The following is a 26,110-nucleotide window of genomic DNA, read 5'->3' on the forward strand; positions in this document are numbered from 1 at the left end:
TGGGAAATGAACTTCAAATTATTATAAAATCACTAAAGTATTCTGTACATATAAGGACTAAGCAGAAACTATAGCCTGATATTTGCTAGAAAAATTAAATTCCCCTTGAGCAAAACATTTATCACCTTAAAATTCTCACATTCAAAAAACCAATGACTTGCATCACTCATCATAAACCTAGCAACAGAAATAAGATCTCTCCCACCAGAACCAAGACACCACCACCCAACCAAAGGGAAAAATTGCATCAGATGGGATCCTCCTTCACAAGCACAGGCCCCTTTCTTTGCCTAAATTTCATGACTAGTCATACTGATACAATCATAAGCTTCTAATTGTGTCCACTCGATCGATAACATCCAGAGCTTTGATTCGGTCTATGTCGAAGTCGATGATAGGAACAGATGAAGGCCTCCTTATAGGGAAAGGATCTTTTTTACTTTCACTCATTGGAGAGTGGCTATTACTCTTAGTCAGCCTATGGTGTTTGCTTAACCTGTTTTTTGCAGTATCAAATTCCTGACTCTTGCTTATGCCGGGTGTCTTTTTCCTCTTGCTTACATCTCGAAGCATTTCTTGATCTTCAACCGACAGCATTGGGGATGGAGAGCTTGGCTTGTTGGTAGATAACTGAATTGTCTTCTGATTGGGCGAGCAAATTGGAGATTTAACTGGAGATCTTATTCCACCATTGCTAGCCCTTACTTGGCTGACAAGATGGTGAAGCCAAACCACCAATTCAAGAATGTAAGCTTCAGTTTTCTCTTTATCTGCATGGTGCAGCGTCTCAATTCTGAGTAAATCAGTCTGTCCGGTAGGTTTCCGATTCACCTCAGACCTGAAGAATTTTAATTGGAAAAGCTTAACAAGGATATTTTAAGAGAAATAGGAAGGAAAGAGGGAAAAACAGCACAGAAACATTTGTAACTCACCCCGTATTTGCCCATTCTCCAACCCAACCAAATCCATGATGAGCTCTGGTTGCCAATCAATTTGGGAGAACAACAAAACAAGCATAAATAATCAGACAGTGGGCTAAGACCACAAAGATGCATTATACATTGAATAAATAATATGGTCATGAGAAATCAGTTGTTCACATCACAGCCACATCAGTGCATAATTTCAATCATGAAACCAAAATTAGCTCAGTAAGTTGCCATAGTGATAGTATCAGACTATCAGGATTCTTTATGAATGAAATGATGTGGCATGCCCCTCCAAAGGAATTTAACAAATTATAAAATTAGATAACAGACCTAAGCAAAGTTTGACCAAGACAAAGAAATTTAGTATATAAAGTTGGCTATTTTACTTGGTTGTGTTAGTAGCAATTGGAACAAGCCACTGCAAAGTTTTCTCAATTTCAGCTTTGATTTGTGTGACTGTAAGCTGCAAGAGTAACATTTGAAATGAACAATTAAATCAGTTATTGGCAAGTAATTAAGACAGTTTTCTTTGGCTTGCAACCCACTAAAAAATAAATCTAAAATATAAAGTTCAGAGGAAAAAAAAAAAAAACCTCTTCCTTTACATGGAATGATTGTAATTTGGAGCGCAAGGCAGATTTGATACTGGGTGGCAACGCTTGGTATAAGGCATCCCTTGTATTTGGAGGGACAGAATTTGATCGGGACACCTGATCACTTTCAGATATTAGCTCCAAAAGAGCAATCATTTAATGTAAGACATCAAACATGTGTCAATAGTGACAGAATGATTTGATCTCAAATGTTCTTGCTTTAGAAAAATATGAAAACAAAAACCCTAAAGAGAAGGTAACCCTTTGTTTGGATTGAGGGAAATGAAGAAAAGAGAAAAGAAAAAGAAAAGAAATTTGATTTCTCTCAATTCTCTTGTTTGGACATTAAATAGACGAGAGAAATGAAACAAAGGAGAAGAAATGGGGAGAAATCTCATTTCTCAACTCCCTTGTAATTAAACCATAACATTTCTCTTCAAATTGGTGGGAAATTAAGAGAAATGAGGAGAAATTGATGTAAAATACTTAAATGTCCTTCTACAATATAATAGACATAAGAAAAAAAAAGGGCATAATAGTTATTTCCTTTCTTTTCTTTTAAGAGAGATTGTATTTCTCTCCTATTTTAATAACCTATCCAAACAACATAAAACAAATTTAATTTCCTTCATTTTCTTTTCTCTTCTCTTCATTTTTCTTATTTAATTTCTCTCTAATTCCACTGTACAATTAAGTATCCAAACAAAGGGTAAAGGATACCAAGACTAGAAGAAATCAATAACTCACCAAAGTGTCAATCTGAGTGATAATATTTGCATAATGCAAGGCAAGACTAGCAGAACCCAATTTTCTCTGACAGCTCGAACCTTTTACCGGTCTATCAGCATCTGCAAGTTATAACGCGTGAATCATTAAAAATAATAAAATCGATAATAACTACTATAAAATAGTAATGCAAAAGAAACTCCAATCACATTAATGAATCCAACGTTTGCATATAAACTTAAGGGATTTGCTTTTCCAACCAAATGACAGGAAAAATGAGATGTGAAATGCAGAAAGTGATAAATGTCCATCTGCAGGACTTACACAAGTCTTAGAAAATAACGAAAATGTTAATAAAACCCATGAATTGCAGTCAGTAATGTTCACATTTTACAAAATGCTAAATTCATGGCTTCTAGTTATTTAATATGTGAAAATATACCAATAGTTTAATACCATTGGTTTCGTTATACCATCCATCTCCAATACTCGATTCAACTTAGTTGAGCTTTAATCCCAGCTATCTTGATAAACCAAAAATCCTTTTTTCCTGCTTTTTGAAATATATCAAATTGTACAACCATCTATGGTATCAATATACTTAATTATTGCAACATCACTTGCATTTTCATTTCAGTGGTGTAGAAGTGAAACAGGAACAAGGACCTATTATACACCATTCTTATTCCCCATTGCAAAACATAAATACGAGGCCTACAAACAACTATTATCACAAATCTACTAGCACACTAAGTCCCACATGGTGGATAAAGCTTTAAAAAAACCAAAGATCCAAAGTCACAAGGCCACATGTGAAATGCTTACCAGCACTACCAAAAGCTTCATGGATCTCCAAGTGCAAGAAATGGACAATATCTACCAGCTTCTCCATTACCTAAGAATAAACGGCATCATCTTCAGATAGCATATTGTAATAACAAGTACAATAACAAAGAACAAAAGATTCGTTAGCTATCACTTGACAAATATGGAAGGGGTATAGTCCATCCAACATCATCTGCGATGGATGCATACTCGTGGTAGGATCAGGAAAAATAGAAACCAACAAGGTTAAATATCATATGTTAAATCACTAGAGCCCCATCCACCAAAAATATGCACCTGAAGCAATACTGACTCGTACCTCTTCCAAAATCTTGGACCAAAGTGATTTCTTCTTCAAACTTTTCACATGCTTCCTCTGAGTCTTCAACTCTGCCCTCAAAATTGCAAGGCTGTCACCTGCATGTCAATGGATATACACCCTCAATAAATAAAGTTACAAAAGTTAATATTCATAAAAAGATAAATAGAATATAAACAGACATCCCATATCAGCACTTAAGACAGAAGCTGAAAACTTGGAAGTAGGCAGGAGTTAATATCTTATGTATAGTAGTGTCTTATAGGTGGACTCAGGCCAGGCCAAGCACAGAAATTTGATGCTAGCCAGACCACAGAGTCCAACCACAGAAGTTGAAACTTTAGTCCAAGGCCCTTGATCAATGGAAGAGGAGCCTTGTTAAAATTTAAGGAAACAATATTAACTGCAAGGGAACTACAGATGCTTCACTACCATATGATACATTCTACATTGAAGAAATTGCAAAACTATTCATAGCAATTTTGATCAGCACTCAGCAAGCACAGGGAAGGCCATAAAGCATCTACAAAGTAAGTTACAGAAATTCAAGCCATTCCCATTCCAAGAACATCAGAATGATGTTAGAAGATAGCAGAAATTCCTCACAAATAGATTCTTGTAATCTCCAGTTTTTATGTTCGATGCACCTTGTCCTCAACCAAGGAATGCCACAGCACATGAAAATTAAAAAAAGCTCTAGAGCACCAAAGTATGCTGTAATTTTAACATTTGCAAATGGCATCCCATCTATGTGTGTATGTGCCTGATAAAGGAAATATTAACAAGAGAGAAGAGTACAATTGTTAAAATAACCCACACAAAGCACACTGATAAGAATAGCAAATGTAGAAAGAGTGAAGATAGAGAAAAATTATGGCACAAGGAATTTTTTGTGGTTTTGCAATGAGTCGACGTCCACAAAGCCACTTGCGACTTTTAACAATGAAGAACTTTACAATCACCTTTGTACAGGGTTTCCTTTTTATACTAGGATAGGAGAAACCTGAAATTACAAGAATAACCACCTATAATTAGAACCATCTTAGGTTAACAATACTGTACCATATTACAAGGGACTTCATCCCCCACACTCCCCCCTCTCCCCTTTTGCCTAGAGGTCTTAGCGTGCAATACCTTCTCCAAGTATAAGCCAAAATCTCAACAGCAATGACAGAAATGACTCTCTCTCTCTCTCTCTCTCTCTCTAACAAAGGAAATATTAGTAAGAGAGAGAGAGAGAGAGAGAAGTATTATGAAGAAACCACCTTTAAATTTCAGTACGATGAGTACAGAAAAGCCCTGTAAACGACTGGAAGCAGAACACCATAATGATGTCTAAGAAACAGTTTAATGCAAATGCAACTCAATGGCTAATAATGAACTGCAAAATACTTGCAATTTTCTCTACCAGAAAATACCAAACAAAAGCACCCATAGCATCTCTCTTCAAGCCATTTTCCCTCTTTTCCTCCCAAAACTTCAAAAGCAAGGGAACAATGATCCAAATTTTGCGGTCAAAGCCCATGATTGCAGAATATACCAAAAGAAAAAAAATTCTAAATATTTCAAGCAATAGAACAATGTTAAAAAGAAGTCATGGACCCCACAACTATTAAAGCATATGAAATGCATCCCCAAAAAAATTGTTAGATCTCCATATCTACAAAATATTATTAGTATTATCCTTATTTAGCTTTAAGAGCAAACCATATAACTTTCTAAAATGTGACTGGCTAGAAGGAAAAAACTTGAAGAAGGAACACCAAACAAGGAAGACTAAAAACGGCTTGCATGGAAAGATCCTTGAAGAATCCAAAGTCCAAATCCCTCTGTCTGACTGCCTTAGAATTAAGCAGAGTCTGAGACGTCTAGAAATAACAGGAAAAAATTGATTATGTAAATTTTAAGAAACAAGCAATGAAATGTTGTTGTTAAAACCTTTAATGGATGCAATGTGAAGATCAAGAGGCACTAAAGTCAAAGAAAAGTAATAAACATGGAACATACTCTTCTCACAAGTTCTCCCAAAAATAAAAACAGGACATATAACCTACCCTATACCAATCAACAGAAAAAAAAGAAAAAAAAAAAAACACACACACACACCTGAAGAATAAATTTCGAAGGATTTGAATGAGTGACATTGATTCCGCATTTGTGTGCCACCCATCTATTTCCTAATATAACCTTACGCTATAGAGAATTTGACTCCAGTTGAAATCATCACAACCACCTCCCCATATAATAATAATAATAATAATAATAATAATAATAATAATAATAATAATAATAATTAGAACTCTCAGACATCAAATTACCGAGATAAAAATCACCATGAGATTTTCATCAGGTCTGCATCTGACTAAATGATCCTGTACCATCCCCTCCCCTAAATCAAGGTAATCTTCTTGATGCAATCACACACCCCAACAAGTATCCTAAACAAAGAAACAAGACAAATCGGAACACTAGACAAGAAAGTCTGGATGAGGGGAATAATGCCTCAAAAGATAAGTGTTGCAATACTTGCCATAAATAGACCATATTTGTGGTGATTGTGTGCATAATTAGGTGCTAGAATTCTGCACTACAATCATGGCGGTTATCTGTGTTTATTCCTATTTTGTACTCCTCTAAAGAATATAAATACCCTAATCAGCTTGAGGGGAATAATCAAGCTCTTCAGCTCCAATCTTCTCTTCATTCTCTACTCTAAATCTCTCTTCTGTTCTGTTTACAGTATTAAAGCAGGTTGGGCCCCATTTCAGTTCGGTTTCCTAGTGTTACTACTGCATTCAGGTTTTAGGAGTAGAATTTCTACTTTCAAGTGTCAACAAGATATCTTGGTTGCCACTTGATAGGAGTGTCAAGAGTCCTACATCTAAAAGAGAAAGGAACTCTAATGGGTTTATAAGATTCAAGAGCCAACTAACTAATTGGTTAATTCTAACCTTTTAGTACTGGTTGGTCTAACCCTAAGTAAACCCAATCTTCATTCTTCATGGACTGTTGCTTCTAGCCCATTCATTTAGCTCCGCTCTTTCAATTCAGTAATACTAAGAAATTATCCTTCCACCCACCAAAACACTTAAAAAATATTTTGAACCATGAGAACTCAAAAGCTAGATATGAAATCAAATTATCCTACAAACCGCTATGGATGACTGTTCATCATTGAAACTAAAGATGAACAGGTGTCAATGAATGCCCCTCCTTTCCCAACTATCTTTTCTTCAATCAATAATAAAAACCTATTGAAAAAGAAATACATGTAAATTGAAACTCAAGCTGCTACTTACCTCTCTGAGGACCATTTGAGTTATCATCTTCTTGAAGCTTACGCCGGTAATCTTGTTCAAATCTGTCCAAGGCATGCATTTCATGATATAATTCCTGCAACCAGAAAATAAGAAGGAAATAACAAAAACATTTTGTCATTGTTGAGCATATCAGAAGTGTTTATCATGAAATATGAATCACAAAAGTACCTAGAAAACTTTGCCCTAACAAAAGTCATTTCATAGAATGTCAATTAATGCATCATTTTCCAGGACAAAACTCACAGCACACCAATGTCTCCACCACCCACAAATTGTTTGAGACCGTTAAGATATACCATAAATAGCTAAGATATGTGTATCTGTAGTGATTGTGTGAACATATTTAGGCGCAAGAATCGTGACTATAATTACGTATTTAATTATGATTGTATTTCCTAGTTAGTTGTCCTATACAGATTATAAATTGACACCATTGGCTTGAGGGAATAATCAAGCTCTTCAATCATTCTCAATATTCTTCTTCTATTCTATTTTCTCACATGGTATCAAAGCCCTTGGTGGGTCTGATTTGAAATCTGAAACAAAGTCCTCATAGAGAGTAACTTTCGCTCTTTTTCCGGTCACTTTCTGGGAGTCTGTGGCTATCACAGCCTAGCCTAGTAGATTACTCAGCCCCAGATCAGCCTCAACCACGCTGGTCCTGTCACCTGTTTCTCACTTTTTTGTCACTACCTCTTCATACAGTAGGCTTTTCTGATGTATTTCTGAGCAACATTTCAGTGTACTTCTCTTGCCAACATGTCTGAGATTGAGGAGTCCTCCAATACAGCCTCCAACACAAGTTTTGAGATTCTCACACCCATATCCAACACAGGTTCTGAGATTCTCAAACCCATATTTTCTTCCATTGGTAATTCACCAGCGATTACTACTGTTAAATTAATAGGAAGTCAAAATTATATATCTTGGGCTGCATCAATGGAATTATGGTTTATGGGCAAGGGTATGATGACCACTTGGTTAAAAATGCCATAGATATAGCTTTAACAAATAGAGCTAATTGGACTAAGATTGATGCTCAATTATGTAGTCTCTTGTGGCATTCTCTAGACCCAAAATTACTTAATATTTTTCAGTCTTGTAAAACCTGTTGCAAAGTCTAGACAAAAGCGAAAACCTTATATACAAATGATGTGCAGCGTATTTATAAGGTAGTATCAGATATTGTTCATCTGTAGTAAAATCAACAAGATATGTTTAGTTATTTGGGACAGGTAGAATCACTGAAAGATGAATTTAATTCTCTCATGCCATATACCGATAATATTTCTGAGCAACAGCAGGACAGGTTCTTGATGGTTTTGGCATTGATTGGGCTAAGATCTGACCTTGATTCTGATAGAGACCAGATATTAACTAGTCTGGTTATTCCCACTCTAGAGGATGTGTCTGCCAGGCTTCTACGCATCTCACTCAATAAAAATAATTTATCCATAATTGAATCTTCAGTTTTAGCTGCACAAAGTGGAAACCAACCGAGACAGGGTACTTATCAGAGAGGCAAGGATAAAAGGCTCCATTGCACTTGCTATGATAATAGCAATCACACTCGAGATACTTGTTGGGCCCTTCATGGTTGACCACCACGCCCCATTTAGTCAAATAATGTGGGCCAATCAACTGCTCATATGGCTCAATCCGGTGAAAATGGTATTCTTCCATTATTTGATGGAAAGGATCAGGTGTCAGATTCTATCCTATTAACTGGTGCTGATTACAATGAGTATTTGCAATATCAAATAGCCAAACAACAATCTTCTAGCAGTGCTCATTCTGGTAATTCCTTTGCTTGTTTAACGTCTTCGCTCACTGGTCCATTGATCCTAGACTCTGATGCTTCTGATCATATATCTGGTAACAAAAGTCTTTTCTCATCTCTAGTTTCTCCTCCGGTTTTGTCTAAAGTTACTTTAGCTAATGGTTCACAAATTTTAATTAAGGGCATAGGAGAAGTAAAAATCTTTCCATCTATTCCTTTAACCACAGTTTTGTTCACTCCAGAATGCCCATATAATTTAATCTTAATCAGTAAATTGACTAAAAATCTCAATTGTTCTATCACCTTTACAGCTGATTCTGTTGTTGTGTAGGATCGGAGTACGGGGAAGATGATTGGAGCAGGATGTGAGTCACAAGGGTTATACCATCTTTCTACTTCAAATTCTCCAGTTGCTCTTGCCTCTACCACTTCCGCTAATCTTCTTCACAATCGTCTGGGCCATCCGAGTCTTGCCAAATTGCAAAAATTAGTTCTAAGTCTTTCTAGTTTATCTTCTTTTGAATGTGAGTCCTGTCAACTTGGGAAACAAAGTCGTGTTTCCTTTCCCAAGCAAGTCAATAATAAGGCTAAGTCCATGTTTGAAATTGTCTATTCAGACATTTGGGGTTCAAGTCGTGTCAGTACAACTTTATGATTTCATTATTTTATTACTTTTGTTGATGAATATTCTCGTTGCACTTGGTTATTTTTAATGAAGACTCGTTCTGAATTATTCTCTATATTTCAAAAATTCTCTACTGAAATACGTAATCAATTTGGTGTTTCTATTAAAATACTTCATAGTGACAATGCAAAAGAATATTTGTCTACTCCCTTTGCTCATTTCTTATCTTCTCAAGGTATTACTAACCAAACTTCATGTGCTTATACCCCTTAACAAAATAGGGTTACCGAACGAAAGAATCGTCATCCAGTTGAGACTGCCCGCACTTTACTCATTCACCATAATGTTTCTCTTCGTTTTTGGGGAGATACTATTCTTACTACTTGTTACTTAATTAACCGAATGCCTTCTTCTGTTTTGCAGAATCAGAGTCCCCATTCCATTTTGTTTCCCGATCAAGATGCCATCAATTGTCCCTGCGTGTATTTGGTTGTATTTGTTTTATTCATGATCACACTCCTGGCAAAGACAAATTTCAGCGCAAATCAATAAAATGTGTCTTTTTGGGATATTCTAGACTTCAAAAAGGTTACAAATGCTACAATCCACTTACAAATAAATACTTTGTGTCAGTCGATGTAACCTTCTTTGAAAAAACTCTATATTTTTCCTCCAACACTGCATCTAAAGTTATTCCCACCGCCTTACCAATTCCTACTCTTCTTCCACCACCAATTAGTCCACCACCTCTACATGTCTACTCACGTCGTCCTCATCCTTCCACTAACACCATTGATACTCCTTTGCTTGATACAAGTATAACACCGGTTTTTGGTGACTCTTGCCTTCCATCTTCACCTATTCTGATCTCACCTTCAACAGACGATGCTACTCCTCCCATTGCCATCCAAAAAGGTATTCGTTCGTCTCGAAATCGTCATCCTATTTATAATTTTGTGAGTTATCATCGTTTGTCTCCTTTTTACTATGCTTTTGTCACCACTTTATGTAATGTATCTGTACCTAAGACTGTTAGAGAAGCTTTGGAACATCCAGGATGGTGTAATGCAATAGTTGAAGAGATGAATGCTCTCCATAACAATGGCACTCGGGATTTGGTGCCACTACCGAAGGGCAAATCTATTGTTGGCTATCGATGAGTTTATACAGTCAAGGTGGGGCCTGATGGTCAGATTGATAGACTTAAAACTCGCCTCGTTGCAAAGGGCTATACTTCAATGATACCTTATCTCCTGTGGCTAAGATTGCCTCGGTTCGCCTTCTTATTTCCTTAGCTGCCATCAATCACTGGCCACTTCATCAACTGGATATCAAAAATGCCTTTTCACATGGCAAGCTAGCTAAGGAAGTTTATATGGAGCAACCACCAGGGTTTATTGCTCAGGGAAAGTCTGGTTTGGTGTGTCGCCTACGGCGTTCTTTATATGGCTTGAAACAATCTCCGAGAGCATGGTTTGGACGATTCAGTACTGTAGTCCAACAATTTAGAATGTCTCAGAGTGAAGCTGACCATTCAGTATTTTTCCACCATAATGGCCATGATAAGTGCATTTATCTCGTTGTTTATGTTGATGACATTGTTATTAAGGAAATGATCATGTTGGGATCTCAAAACTCAAACAATACTTGTCCAGTCATTTTCAGACTAAGGATCTTGAGAAGCTAAAGTATTTCTTGGGGATTGAAGTGGCACAATCCAAGACAGGTATCGCCATATCTCAAAGGAAATATGCTTTGGATATATTGACAGAGACGGGCATGTTAGACTGTAAACATGCAGATACCCTTATGGATCAAAATGTCAAACTTGTTCCTGGACAGGGGGATCCATTGGAGGATCCTGGTAGATACCGGAGATTGGTTGGAAAACTCAATTATCTTACAATCACAGTCCCAGACATCTCATTTGCTGTAAGTGTGGTCAGTTAGTTCCTTCAAGCACCATGTAGCAGTCATTGGGATGCAGTTATTCGGATACTCAGATATATTAAAGAAGCTCCAGAACAAAGCCTATTATATGAAGACAGGGGTCATTCACAGATTATTGGTTACTCAGATGCAGATTGGGTAGGTTCTCCTTCAGACAGACAGTCTACTTCAGGATATTGCATTATGATTGGAGGTAATTTGCTTTCTTGGAAAAATAAGAAGCAAGATGTGGTTGCTAGATCAAGTGCAGAAGCAGAATATCGAGCTATAGCTTTGGCAACTTGTGAACTTATATGGTTGAAACAACTTCTCCAAGAGTTGAAGTATGGGGAACTTAAACAAATGCATCTAATCTGTGACAATCAAGCTGCACTTCACATTGCGTTTAATCCAGTGTTTCATGAGAGAGAAACATATAGAAGTGGATTGTCACAAAAGATTGAATCTGGGTGTATTGTCACTAGCTTTGTTAGCTCAAATAATCAATTAGCAGATATCCTGACAAAATCTCTCAGAGGCTCTCAGATTGAATATATTTGTAAAAAGCTTGGAGCATATGATTTGTACGCTCCAGCTTGAGGGGGAGTGTTAAGATATGTACCATAAATAGCTAGGATATGAGTATCTGTAATGATTGTGTGAATATATTTAGGTGCTAGAATCGTGGCTATAATTACGCATTTAATTAGGATTGTATTTCCTAGTTAGTTGTCCTGTACAGATTATAAATTGACACCATTGGCTTGAGAGAATAATCAAGCTCTTCAATCATTCTCAATATTTTTCTTCTGTTCTATTTTCTCACAGAGACCAAAAGTGGGAAGCAATATACATTTAACCAGTTGAGAACAAAGTGTAATGCACAAATTCTATAAAATAATATATTCGTTCCAATTATATTTTACTCCTACCAGCTATGTTCAAGTCCTTCAAAGCCTTCTTCTGAATAGCCAAAAATAAGTCATAAGCACGCCTTTCAAAAATATCATTTACACGTGTTTCTCAACACCTTTAATAATAGCCAGAAAAGCCATAAGCATGACTTCCATGCATAACACTTGCATGGTTCTCTTAACCCCCTTAATGATGCTCATGTTGTACCAGCTCATATCTACTTGGTAGCTGAATGTTAAGAGTGTATTGGGTGGAAAAATAGAAGGTTTAAAGTTTAAACTGAGAACCATTAAAGTGAAAGAGAATAAAAGGGTATAACCTATAAAGGGATCAAAAGCCAACTGAAAATCATTGTGGCCTTGCGGCAGTTTATATATAACTATGCACAAATAAGCTTTAGTCCCTGCAACTATTCCATGTATTTGTGGAGGGAAAGAGAGGAGGATTTTGGGGGAGAAGGATTTTCTCCACTGTAAATGTTATGTCAAAGTGGCTTAATACTTCAAACTTTTTGTTTAGCAGGCAACAATTTTTCTGGGCATACAAATTGCCTTTCACATTGTTTTTTTTTTCTTTTTTTTTTTCCATGATTTCCTGCTTGGAAACAGAAAATAATAACTCAGCCATGTAACAGATGACTAAGACTTATTTCAGAAAGCCTTTCAAAAGTGCAATCATATGCATGCTACCAATGGCTATGCAGTGTGGGCTGACCGGCCAAGACTAATCTGCCCTTCTACTGTAACGACAGGACCACAGATTCATACCAAATTACAGGAGATGGGGTCCATACTCTATACATGCAATATGCCAAAAGGGATGTGTTATCCAAAGAAAATCACATGCCTTTTGAAAAGCTGAACAGGCAGATGCACAAACAACAGAGACCCTAGAAGCCAGTATACAATCAAAAGTTGGATCATAAGTACAAAGTTATTCCATAGTGTTTTACTTGATGCATTTGAAATGCAATTTTATTTTGTTACACCAATTTTTCACTTGGTAAGAGTGGCCAAGCAATTTTAAACCCACATTTACCATTTTAGTTTCCACTAGCATTTTGGACAAAGGATACTGACAACATTAACAGCAATCTTTGCATTTCACAAATGAAATATAGTACCAAAAACATAAAAAAAATAAAATAAAACAATAAGGATGCGCCATTGAAAAAAACCAGTTAAGCATCATTCCCCAACTCGAAAAGTTGAGAGCTTTTTTGATGGGGGTGTGTGCACACATGCATAAGTGTGTACGTGGATTGCACTCTTTCCCTGTTCCCCAGTGAATATCGGATATAACCAAACCAGGACACACAAAAGAAAAAGGGGAAAGAGGGTAAAGAGTGCCTTAGAGCCTGACACTTCCTGCGTCATGGCTGCAGAAAAGATAAGTGTGCGCAACCTTCACTGTTTCTGTGGCATAAACCCATGACCTCTGGCTCCAGGTCACAGTGGAGCAACCTTACCATTAGTCCAACGCCCACCCTTAAATGGGAATGAGAATAAAAATGGAAAAAACTCAAGGCCAAAATAACAAAGGTATGATTCATCCAAGCCTTTTCTTCCTATCCTCAGCATAAAGAAACAATCACACTGTTAAACACTTCCCTAATTATCACGACAAGAAATTGCAACGTATGCTACAACCTAGGCCTAAGGGCAGCTTCTCTGTACAGTAGCAAAACAAAATACTCACAGCTGTGTATTGAACCAAATTCATCAATTGCTGTATCACCATATCTGCATCTTCCTTCAATTGCTTTTCAGGTGTGAGCTCTGAACCCAACCTAACGAGTACAAATAATAAAAAAGGATAAAACATGAGAGCCTTATTTAAAAATTGTGAAGAATAAGATACTGCACACAGATGCCATGAGAATTACTTTTCAAAGTAACGGTCCAAGTTGTGCCATTGAGGATCTTTACAACGATTTCCAAAACGTACCACTTCTCCAGAAAAAACTTTCAATTCTTCTCTGCCAGAATTAGATCAAAATTCCTTAATATTTCCTCTTCATGTTTCTATTAATAAAGCTACAGCAAATAAAACATAAGACAAATAGATTTTCATATTAATATAGCTGTTTCCAGATTTTATACCTCTTGTCAGCAGCTGCAATCCTCAAGAGTTCTTCCATATCTCTTGATATTAAATTTTGCACCCCTTCTGAGGGAAGCACAACCTCTTTTAAATGCTTAATATTTTCTTTTGAAAGGGATTGCATCAGATTGGCACCCTTAACAATTGTATTAGCAACTTCAAAAGCCAAAATTGAAATTTTATTCCCTTTTGTTGTCACTCCCGAGGTAAAACCACTGCTGAGATTTAAATTTGTCATGCTACTGCCAAGTGTGTCCAACACTTCCACTGCCTTCCCAAGCCCAACAGTCCCAGCTCTGCCCAAAAGCGAGCTCACTTCTGAAACCTGTAACATGAAAATGGCTAAATGATACAATTAGATAATATGAGAACAAGTATCCTTGCACAACATCAATCGATAGGCTGCATGATAAACTGCAACAACTAAAGTCTCATGTTACACCAACCATGGCAAATACTAGCGGATTATGCTACCAAAGTCCCTAAAGAGACATCATGGTGATTTAGAACTTGTGATTTCATCTTGGAGGTCTCAGGTTCAAACTACTACCATGTGACCCAAGAAATACAAAGCACACAACCTTCTCTTGTTCTAGTTTATAAAGGGAGTAATAAATCTTCTATAACAGTTTTTGAGGAATTAGAATTACAACCATCAGTTCATGTATCACAGCCATCTAAGAAATGCTCCCAAACAAGTCAATAACCCTAGATATTCAAATAGCCAAGTTTCATAGAAACTTAAATCATGGACGATTTGTTCAACCAAGCTCATTTAGAACTTGATATTTCAAAAGATGGGTCAATCAACTGTTTTCGCATAAAATTTATAATAATAAAATGTTCTTGCATATGCTAATATTAAATATCTAATTGTTGATGCTAATAGTTAGACGTTCACACTTGATGAAGGAATAGGTGTGTTTTGCGGGCGTTCCAATTAATGAGTGCTACAAAAACTTGCTCTAGTGTTCGTGCTGATTGATTATAACAACAATGGTCTCAAGATGAAGGAATGATTCACTTCGGCTTGGAGTAGCTAGAAACGAAGCAGCTCACGAAACCTTTAGGAAGCTTTCACAAGGGTCTTCACCAACCTTAGGAAGTTGATGAATCCCGTAGAACCTTTAGAAAGCCTTTACGAGGATCTTTGCTGACCATTAGAAGCCAGAGAATGCTTGCAACACCTTTGAAAGCACAACAAGGGTCATCACCAACCTTAGAAATCTGATGAATTATGTAGAACCTTTAGGAAGCCTCTACAAGGGTCTTCACTGAACTTTGGAAGCTAGAGGATCTTACAACACCTTAGGAAGCATTGTACAAGTCTTCACTAACCTTTGAAAGTTAGGGAATGGGCGATCACCGAGATCGAAAAGAAAAGAAAAAGACAAAAGGACTTAGAAATCTGTGGTGTATGTCTGCGATGTTTTATTATGTAATATATCAACCCTTATATAGGCCTTAAAGTTTAAAAAATATCTACAAATTAGAGTTGTATCATTCCTATTTAAAGTTTTTATCTACAACAGCAAATGTTTATCTCTATCACAACAGCGCAAGATGTGTATACAAGTGATTACTATTTGCATACAAGATAAAGTATAAGATACGATTTTGTAGCTTTATCCCATCTAACCTTCGAACAAGTCTCCTTCGATAGCCAAAAAAAAAAAAGTACTTGGACACACTATTAAGAATGGGAGCTCGTGCGTTCTCGAAAGAGTTCTAAATGTCTTGGGACTCCTTGTCATATGTCATTTGTCTGCATGAGTCAACTTCGTGGTTGCAAAAGGCTCTTACCTCATCTAGAATTTAGTCACTGTTTTCAGCAAAGTAGCAAACTTTGCCTATGTGAGCTTAGTAAAATATAGTCAATACCAAATCCAGGGAAAGGAAGAGGCTTGTGATAGGTTGACAACCAATGTAAAACTCAATCAATTCTCATGAGTATAGATCCTTTTGAATTAAACTTAGGGACATGCCCACCTAGGCACGCGTTACATGAGTACCCGAATGTAGTGTTAAATAAATAAGGAGTTTCAACACATCTCCGCCCAAGTGTTCCCACATCATGGACGTGTGTTGACAAAGAAGTTAGTTCTACCACATGGTACACATCGGCACTCAAATGTAGCGCAATGTGCAAATGCAAGTATAAAAGCTAGCCCAAGAAAGTAGGATTCACCTAGTTGGCTAGAACATACAATCATTAACTAGAAAGTTAATGGAGCTTGTGGATACTATGAAGAGGATGAGTTGACATAACATGTTTTCAAGAAACTAAGTGGACGAGTGAAAATGCGAGAGAGTTTGGTAACATGGGTTATAAATTGTGATACTTTAGGGTTGAGAAGAATAGAAATGAGTTAGGAATTATATTAGAACCAAGAGTCAAACATAAAGTAGTGAAAGTGAAGAGAACTATTAATAGGATTATCTCCTTGATATTAGTGTCAAGAAAGGAGAACATTATCGTCATTAGTGCATATACACTTCAAGTTGGTTTGGATGAGGGAGCTAAAAGCAAGTTTGGAAAGATATGGATGCATTGGTTCAAGAGATTCCCAATTATTACAAGATTTTACTAGGATAGATATGAATGGACATGTGGGTAGTTGCAATAATGGTTTTGAAAGGGTGCATGAAGGGTTTAGGTATGGGAATAGAAATGAAGAAGAGAAGACCATTCTAGAATTTGCTTAAACTTATAATTTGGTTTTGGCAAACACTTCTTCCAAAAGAAGGGAATCACGCCTGATTAGCTTTAAGAGAAGAGGTAATCATAGCCAAAGATACTTCCTCACTAGAAGAGGGGATAAAGCTCTATGTAAGAATTGCAAAGCGGAAGCATGAAAGAACATAAGTTTAGATCATTAAATTCAAAAATTTTCATCTATGGTCACATGCATCATGCAAGATTCATTTTTATCTATTTGACTTCAATGATAAACAGCATATTAAAACTCTTTTAATATGATTTTGGATCTATATTTGCCATTTAAGATTTTAGAATTTACAGATTAATTCATTAGAACCCTAGATTAGATCAAGAACAAGTGCACTAACCTTTTTGATGCACTGCAGTGTGTTTATCTATAGTAAAACTCCAACTACTTAGCACATGCTAATGCTAGTGGTTTTAGATGTGACAAGAAAAGCGAAGTGAAGAAAGAATAGAGATTCATGCAACCTAGAACTTGATGGTAAAACCCAAAAATCATGAATCATTTAGCTTTTAAGGAGAAGCTATTGATGGAAGATGTACGAAATTTAGACAATAAGTTGATACCACATGGAGGCAATAGCAAGCTGCATTAAGAAAATTGCAATAGATATACTAGGCATATCTAAAAGTAGAGGACTACACCAACAAGAGTCTTGGTTGTGAGTGAGGGAATTCAAAAGGATATTAAAATGAAAAGAGAACGGTATAGAAAGTTAACAATAGCAAAAGACGGAAAGGCCTTTGAAAAAATTGGCAAGGAGAGAAGCTAAAAAAGCTATTAGCGAAGTTTGTGGTACATCTATAGCTAATTTGGATCAAAAGTTAGGGACATGGGAGGGGGAGATGGAGATGTACAAGCTAGAATGAATGAAGAAAAGAGATCTAATCTAGGTCTAATGCATTAAAGAAGATAATCAACAAATTTTGTTAATAGATAGTGAGATCAAAGAGATATGAAGATGCTACTTTGATTAGCTGGTCAATGTGAGTCATGAGGATGACTTTACGAAACCTAATGTTCAATTAATAGAAAATAACATTAACTAAACTCTAATGAATGAAATGTATCCCTTGATACTGTGTCTGTGGACAACGACTCCCAATAGCCAAACCACGATAATCAGTGCCTTATTATTCTCTTATATCATTTCAAATTTCAACATATCACGGCCAACCCTAGTCTAAATGTTGGGCAGCCCACAAATACAATCTTACAAATTTCATGTTCCATATGTTCAAACCTAGGCATGAGGGAAGTGTTTTAAGTCTCACATAAGTGGGGTATTAGAGAAAAATGCTTCATATATAACTTAGGCAATCCTCCTCCCATATGGTGCCTTTTGGAAAGGAATTAGGTTTGGTCAATTTTATCAATAGATTTGTTTCAAAGTATACACTGAGTATGCACAACTCTACTAGATAAAGCTCTATGACCATGAGTCATGAGCAGGCTTCTTAAGTGTTATTAAAGACAAACTCAAGCTCAAGGCTCCAATCCTAATGCCTCCACTAGAAAAACGCAAGCAACCTTTAACAGGCGCTCACCTTATGCACCTCGGCATGCGCCTTGTTCTAAGCTCAAGGCTTTAAAGAGGCATGCTTATTTATTTCCACCTCCGCTGATTACTTCCATTACCAAAATATACTACCACTAAACTTGAAATTTGTTGATCACTAGAATTTGTTATTAATGCACCAAAAAGTCGTCAGAATTAGGCTTGCTTATTATAAAAAGTCACTGGAATCACATCAAACCACCACACCAAGATCACAAACTGCCCATATTTCCATTTTCAACAATCATGCTCCTTTGATCTCTCTCCTCATACCTTGTTTTCAATCTTCTCATTATCTCTCTCATCCTTATTGCCAGCTAGACTCATCTGTTTCTAGTTTATCTAAAATTGCCTTCTTTTGCTTTTAAGACCTACCAATGCTATGTGAGTTCTTTATATTAGGATTTTTTTGAGATTGCTTTCTTTTTTTTTTCAATAAATTAACACGCTATTTAGGTCATCTATGTTTTTTATATTTAGGTCCTCTCCTCTATTCCTAGGTCTAAAATTACTCCCCCCCACACCACCCCCCCCCCCTTTTTATTTTCTAACAACACTAACTGTGCTATTTGGGTTTGTTTATGGATATTAAAAATCTAGAGTTTAATTTTGAATATCCAAAATTTGGATTTATTTTATTTCTAGCAAGTTCTTATAGTGTTCTCTTAAAAAGGAGAAAAAATTATTATTATTAATGGTGAAGTCTATATTATTTTATGTATTTTTCTATGCTTATTAATGCTTTATCTATTGGTTATTTGACAAGTTTGGTTAAAGAGAGCTATATCTATAATTCATTTTAATTTAATTTTTTATTAAATTTTTTTTTTCTTTTTTTACCTCCTCATCTTATTTAGGCATACACTTTGCCTTGCACCAAGGCCCCAAGACCCCTCTATGCTTTACTATGCCTTCTGCCTTTAACAACTATGGGCTTCTCACATTGATGCATCCAACCAAAAACTTAAGTTGAGGAATGTACTATATCTCTACCTACTTCTTGACTTCATTATCCATTATGAAAAATATACAACATAAAGAAACCTTCTAACATTTTTCAAAAACCTTTCGTATACTCCCTTGCTATTTGTCAAATCCTTTCAGCCAAAGAAACTAGCTTGTTCAACTAGCTATTTGAAGTTTGAGTTTTTTTGGAGCACTGAGTTTTATTGACCATTTTGTCATGTTTGTTGCTCATGAATTTTAGGACTTAAAAAAAAAAATAAAATGGAGAATTCAAGGCTGTAGAAATGTGGTTAGCTTGCTATAATTTTGAGGTTTTGGTTAAAGAGGAATGCTAGGATATCTAGTGGTCAAGTTCGAACTTACCAAAAGTTCATAGAAAAAGATCCCAAAAAACAATCTTGTCGTGGGATTACTATTAAAGAGACAAAATAGACACTAAAAGTACTCCAACAAGATGTTCCGATCAGTGTTATTAAAGGCAACAAGCGAGATGCGAGGCAAGGCTAGCTCACCTCACCTAAGCGAGGCACACCCCAATTCCAAGAGGTGAGGCGAGGCGAGGAGCATAGTTGTTAGGCACAAGGTGCTCCAGGATATGGGGACAGCGCCTCAAATCCCATAAGGTGAGCAACCTCCTTAAGGTGCACCTGAGCGAGCCTAGGCACACGAGGCGCCAAAGCAACCAGCCCATCCATGGCAAAAAAAAACTCAAGAAGAAATTGGGCATGCCCAGAGAAACCAACCCATCCATGGCGGACAACACTTAAAAAAAAGAAGAAGAAGATATACGCCTCTACTCCTCCACGTGATAAATTGTGTACTATTGGCGTGTGGTGTCTGTTGGGTAGTGATAATAAAGAATAATGTGTATTATTGGGGTGTGGAGTGGCTATGTAGTAACCCTTATGTCATTAAAATGGACTAATAGTTATTGGGTTAAGCCTAAGACTTAGTTTAGACTTTAAATACTTTTTAAGTTTTTCTTGCTTTTGCTTTTTTTTTTTTTTAATCTTATTTAGCATAAGTTAAAAATAAATGTAAATTATTTTTATATTATTCATAATAAGTTTATAAAATTTAATTTAAATTATTTTAATTTATATTTAATAAGGTATTATTAAATTAGATATGAAGTGAATATCGTAATGCAATGAAAAATTAAAATTATTATTTTAATACTATATTAGATTAAAAATAAAATTAAGATAATGCATTTTAATGATAATTTTTACTCATATATATAATTTAATTATTTTAATATTATATTAGATTAAAAATAAAATTAAGATAATGCATTTTAATGATAATTTTTACTCATATATATAATTTAATTCACAATGGTGGTGGTTCAATGAAGCAAAAAAAAAGTAATGAAATAAATAACATATAACATATTTTTTATATGTGATTAATATTATATTAATTAAATTTATAATACTTATATAATTTATTTTGTGAATATTTTTATTTTTGCGCCTCACATCGCTCAAGCGCACATCTTGTGCCTAGGCTTTAGGACCCTTGGCACCATGAGCCTTTAATATAACTATGGCGAGGAGCACCTCTCTCAAGGCACTCCTCTCTTGCCAAGGCACCAAGGTGCACGGCGAGGCAAGGTGCGCCTCTTTCAAAGCAACATTTTTTTTTTCTCCCTCTTCTCTTCTCTCCTTATTCTGGTCTCTTCTCTTCTCTTCTCTCTTATTTCTTCTAAGCCCTAATCTTTCTTTAATATCAACATCTTTCACTAACACTTTTCCTTCTTTAAGTTTTATTTATTAACGTATTATTAAATTAAATATATAGTAAAAATTAAAATTATAATGCAATAAAAAATTAAAATGATCATTTTAATATTATATTTGATTAAAAATAAATAAATGCAATGCATTTCAATTATAATTTTCACTCATATATATAACTTAATTTCGGTGTAATAAAATAAAAATAAATAATGAAATAAATATTACTTACATATAAAAACATTATTCAAATTAAATTTATAGTGCGTATTAATTATTTTATAATTTTTTTAAAATTTTTGAGCCTTGCCTCGCTCAATCGCGCGCCGCGCGCCTTGAGTCTAGGCTCAAGGGACCTTGGCACCTTGGTGCGCCTTTAATAACTATGCTTCTAAGAGTCTCAGGTGTTTATTTCTTAAGTTCAAACTATGTTTGGAATTTCCCTACCTACAATCACAAAAAATATTGAGGGAAGGAAAAGTCTAGTGTAGCAATAAAAACCAACGTATTTTAATTATTTTCTTAGAGTTTGAAAATGGAATATTGAGTATTTAGCTTTGTTTTAAAGATATTCATGCTCCTTGACTCTCTTTTTCTCCTTTATGCATATATACATCTTAATCTTTTTCCTCCTACAAAGAAAGCATTTATACTACCCCAGATACCATTGCATAAAGCCCAGCTCATCATAGCATCTTTGCATACACTATTAAGAGTTACAATTCCTAGACTTAAATGTGTGAATTGTTTAGAGGAAAGCACAGAAGATGTAAGTTTTGCAATCAATTAATCTTTGGTGGATGCTAGGTGACTGAAAACCTATGATGCACGGAAATTGCAAGGGGTGGCGTTTCCCAGTGTCGAAAACGTTTCCGACATGGAAACGGCGAGACACGGTTGAGAGGCTTTTCGGGGCCGTTTCCGCAATTTTCAAAAGCTGGAAATGCGTTTCTTGAGTTGGAAACGCATTTCTTAAAAAAAAAAAAAAAGTTTAACACAGAAAGAGTCAACCTAGGAATCGCGAAGAAGAAGAAGAAGAAGAAGAGGGACTTACCTGGCAATCATGCAGCGACGAATCCATTAGCTTTTCTTTTACATGTTCTGCCTCTTATTGGTTTTTATATTGGGTTTTGAATCTTAAATTGTTAATCAATGGTTGGATTTTGTGGGTTTTTGACGCAAATATTTTCTGGTGGACTCCGATCTGGTTTCCCGATCATGCGAAGGATAAATAAAGGGTGAAGGTACATAATACATGCCATTCTACTATATGATTGTGAGGCTTTTGTTAAAAATAGCAACTTTAATAATATCTATATATTAAGCATATTTGTTTATGACTATAAAAGTTTGGATTTCATAATTTTTTATTATATTTAAGATAAATAAAAAATATGACAAATGAAAATTCACTTAAAGTAGATTGAATTCAATTCATAAATGAATTAATAATTCATATTGAGTAGTATTAAAATATTTTTATGTTTATTAACAATAAAAATTGTAAAAGTAAATGAAAAAATAGAAGCATATGACAAAATCAAATATATTAAATTATTTATTTTTAAAAATTTAAAGGTTGAAGTATTAATATGAAGGGGAAAAAATTATATATATATATATATATATATATATATATATATATATATATATACCCTTATATTTTTTATATTTACGCGTTTCCACCACGTTTCCGTTTCCTATATTTTTTAAAATATCGTTTCCCCGTGTCCGTTTTTGCGTTTTCCCATGTCCGCGTTTCCGTGTCTGTGCTACATGGCAGAAAACATTCAGGAAACTGGTTGCAGCTAAAGCTTTCAATTTAACAAACCCTAGTTCACTACAAAGACAGCCATACTACATGCTTTTTTTTGCAATTCTATAATTGCAATTGCAACAGAGATTAATATGTAAGCATGAAGTTACCAACAAGCATATCAGCAACAGGAGAATGATGAGATTACAGTCAGTTTAAGAATAATTCAGAGGAGCCTCTGCAGTATAAATTTTTGTTCTCCACGGCCGAGAATCACATATAACTTTCTTGAAACAAAAATTCAGGATAATGAACCAATATTCAATGGAATTTTTAGCTTGCAAAACCACATCCATAAAAAGCCAAAGGGGGAGGAACAAAAATAATACAGATGCTCATCTCTGCAGTTTAAATTTTTGTTCTCCATGGCCAAGAATCACATATAACTTTCTTAAACAAAAATTTCTGGATAACAAACTAATATTCAATGGAATTTTTAGCTTGCAAAGCCACATCCATAAAAAGACAAAGGGGGAGGAACAAATAAAAAGAAAATTTTAGAGAGAGAGAGAGAGAGAGATCCAATTTGCTATTTTGACTATCAGATTTAAAAATTTTAGGCATTCAGTTAGTAATTATTGAGAATGGTTTCGTAGTTTTTAGCACTATAAAAATTTAAGTGATTTCCACTTTTAAAATCTTCCATTCTAATGGAATCAATTAGGAACTTGACGACTTGAGGCAGAATGTTTCAACAGCAAGAATGTTATAGGAAACAATACAAAACTAAAAGGAATGCACATCAAGTACTCTCTTATAGTACATCTTACATGCTAGAACAACAGATTCTTGATTAAAATGTAACAAAGGAAGATGAAAGTTAAAAAACAGAGTACTAACAAATAACTACAATTATAAGTATAACTCAAATTACGCGTCAACATACCTTCGCAACAGCTGCCTGCTTAGACTTGGTTGATCTAGATTTATTTGATAAAGCCCTTGATAAACGAGGAATACCATCATCAATATCATCTGCGCTAATCCCATATGCTGGAACCACATTTACCTCCGGAAACGAACAGGGTTCTCTTACTTGCTTATTTTCCACATTCTCCCCAACTGGAGATGGAGTTGTATTGCTATTTATTTTCAATTCACGAGACTGATAAACCAAGCCAGAGGCATTAAAGTGTCCATTCACATGCGGAAAGCCTCCACTGGGAGCATTATCTACAGAAGAACTCCTCGAGCAAAGCCCCCCCATTGCAATGATCACTATGAAGTATATGCCTCAACTTTTGCCCCAAGTTTCCATGCAAAAACCAAGAATTTACTTTACTTACAAGGATTAGGAAAATCCTTAAATCAAAATTATTTCAGGAGCTCAAGAACTAGTTGGTTAGTGGTAAACTAAAAATATGCCACAGGATTGATCTATATCACTTCGAATCCAAAAATGTAGTACCTTGCCACATCAAAATTAACACAGTACCAATTTCGATCACCATTAGAGCTCCAATCCATTAACACAAAGTCACCAATACTGCAAATCAATAAAAGAAAAACCACATAAATTGCCACTAATATATCAAACAGCGTAAGAAAATCAAAATCAAACAGCAAGAGTATCAAAAATTAGGAAAAGGCAAAGAAAACCCAATTCAAAATTTGCGCAGAAAAAACAGAAATTGAAAAAAGCCACATCAAACCCAATTTAGATGAGCAGCTGATAAAAACAAGGAGAACCCACCAATCACAGCCAAGTGCAAGGATGAAAAACACAGTCAAGGACAAAATATAGCAAATTGGGATATACTCGAATACAAAATAGATAGATAAAACTTACCAGGTAGAGATAGAGATCTGAGAGAAGATAGAGGAGATTCCATTTCGTGTTTGTTTCCAGTAAGGATAGAAGCAGGCACAGACAGACACACAACTAGAGAGAGAGAGAGAGAGAGAGAGAGAGATCAAAAAATGAATAAACAAAGATGGAAACTTTAGAGAGGGATAGAGAAGGGAAAAGGGCAGAGAAGCGAGAGGAAGAAGAGTGAAAGAAGAGATGGCGCAGAGAGAAAGAGTGTAAGCTTGGTGTCAGCCCCTCTAGGCTCTAGCAGTGTCAAACAGCAGCACAGAGAGAGAGAGAGAGAGAGAGAGAGATTGATTGCAGTCAAAACCCCAAACCCACCAGACTTCCCACTTTCCCACTATTTCTTAACCATGGTTTACTAGTTTTGATATTTTTTTAATTAACTAAACTCCAACTAAATACAAACTCTTTCTAAAAAAAAAATAATAATACAAACTTTTAATTATGGAATTATGGATTATATACTCAAATTTGTCTTAGGGTTGGCTTAAATGCTAAAAAAAAATTCATTTAATGAATTAACTATTAATAAAAATATATTTTAATTTTTTTATATAAAAATAATAAATATAATTTATTGTTAATAAAGAATAATTAAAAATTAAATGTTATTAATAAAATTATAAAAATAATAATTATAAATAATATACTTAACAAAAATATAATTAACATATTAGTTAATATAAATTTAGTTTATCCATTGGCATTTTAATGTGATGACATATAGTTAATCACATTCATGAAATGTCATAAGTTTTGGCCTCGACATAGATGGATATGAAATGCATATTATTCTCTGCTATCAATCTCTGTGTATATTAATTTTTCAAAAAAAAATTATTTATAATTTATAATTGAAATTCATGATAAAATTTTTAAAAAAATTCAGCCACAATTATTTAGCAAAATTGCACTTTTTATATTAATAATTTAAATTTGGTAATACATCAATGAAAATCATTTATTTACTAATTCATTATATCAAATTAAACTAAAATTATAATAAGGAAACTTCATTCTCATTTTTCTCTCCAAAGGCAAACAAATTTGTATTTAGTTCTAAATTAAGTTGATGAATATGAAAAGAAAATCAAGCATAGTTCAATTATTGTTAGTTCATGAATTTGTAACAACTAAGTTCAACTTGTCATGGAGGTGTTGGTTAAACTTCAAGTCAAGATTAGAGAATTAAAACAAAATTTACAATATATTTCTTTTACGGCATCAATTGAAAATGAGATAGATTATGAAAACCGATACTATTTAATAAATTTTAAATTAAGTTGAAGGAAGAGGTTATAAAAAATTTGAGTTCATATGAAAATAAATTTAATAATCATTAAATTAAATATTTATATATATATTTATATATTTATTATATATTTTTTAATTATTTTTATATAAATTTTAATATAAATATTTAATTTA

At 34.8% G+C, this 26,110-nt stretch overlaps 1 protein-coding gene across 4 annotated transcripts; it reads right to left on the minus strand.

Annotated features, from left to right (window-relative positions):
• LOC110670759 (protein PSK SIMULATOR 1) lies at positions 1 to 25,006 on the minus strand. Of its 4 annotated transcripts, none has more exons than XM_021832923.2 (16): positions 24,659 to 25,006; positions 24,278 to 24,355; positions 23,756 to 24,107; positions 14,064 to 14,389; positions 13,847 to 13,939; positions 13,660 to 13,750; positions 6,692 to 6,785; positions 4,355 to 4,395; positions 3,999 to 4,155; positions 3,393 to 3,490; positions 3,074 to 3,143; positions 2,270 to 2,370; positions 1,535 to 1,639; positions 1,316 to 1,392; positions 933 to 977; positions 1 to 838 (listed from the first exon to the last, which is right to left on the minus strand). In XM_021832923.2, exons 3-16 carry the CDS (start codon positions 24,074 to 24,076, stop codon positions 322 to 324), a joined length of 2,136 nt encoding a protein of 711 aa, XP_021688615.1. In that variant the 5' UTR covers positions 24,077 to 24,107; positions 24,278 to 24,355; positions 24,659 to 25,006; the 3' UTR covers positions 1 to 321. The 4 variants fall into 4 exon arrangements, with proteins under 4 accessions (XP_021688615.1, XP_021688614.1, XP_021688617.1 ...); XM_021832922.2 differs by having other exon boundaries at positions 1,523 to 1,639; positions 24,659 to 25,005; XM_021832925.2 differs by lacking the exons at positions 3,999 to 4,155; positions 4,355 to 4,395 and having other exon boundaries at positions 24,659 to 25,004.
• Between the last annotated feature and the right edge of the window lie 1,104 nt (positions 25,007 to 26,110).

Source organism: Hevea brasiliensis, chromosome 16, assembly GCF_030052815.1.
Source record: "Hevea brasiliensis isolate MT/VB/25A 57/8 chromosome 16, ASM3005281v1, whole genome shotgun sequence".
Classification (NCBI taxonomy): domain Eukaryota; kingdom Viridiplantae; phylum Streptophyta; class Magnoliopsida; order Malpighiales; family Euphorbiaceae; genus Hevea; species Hevea brasiliensis.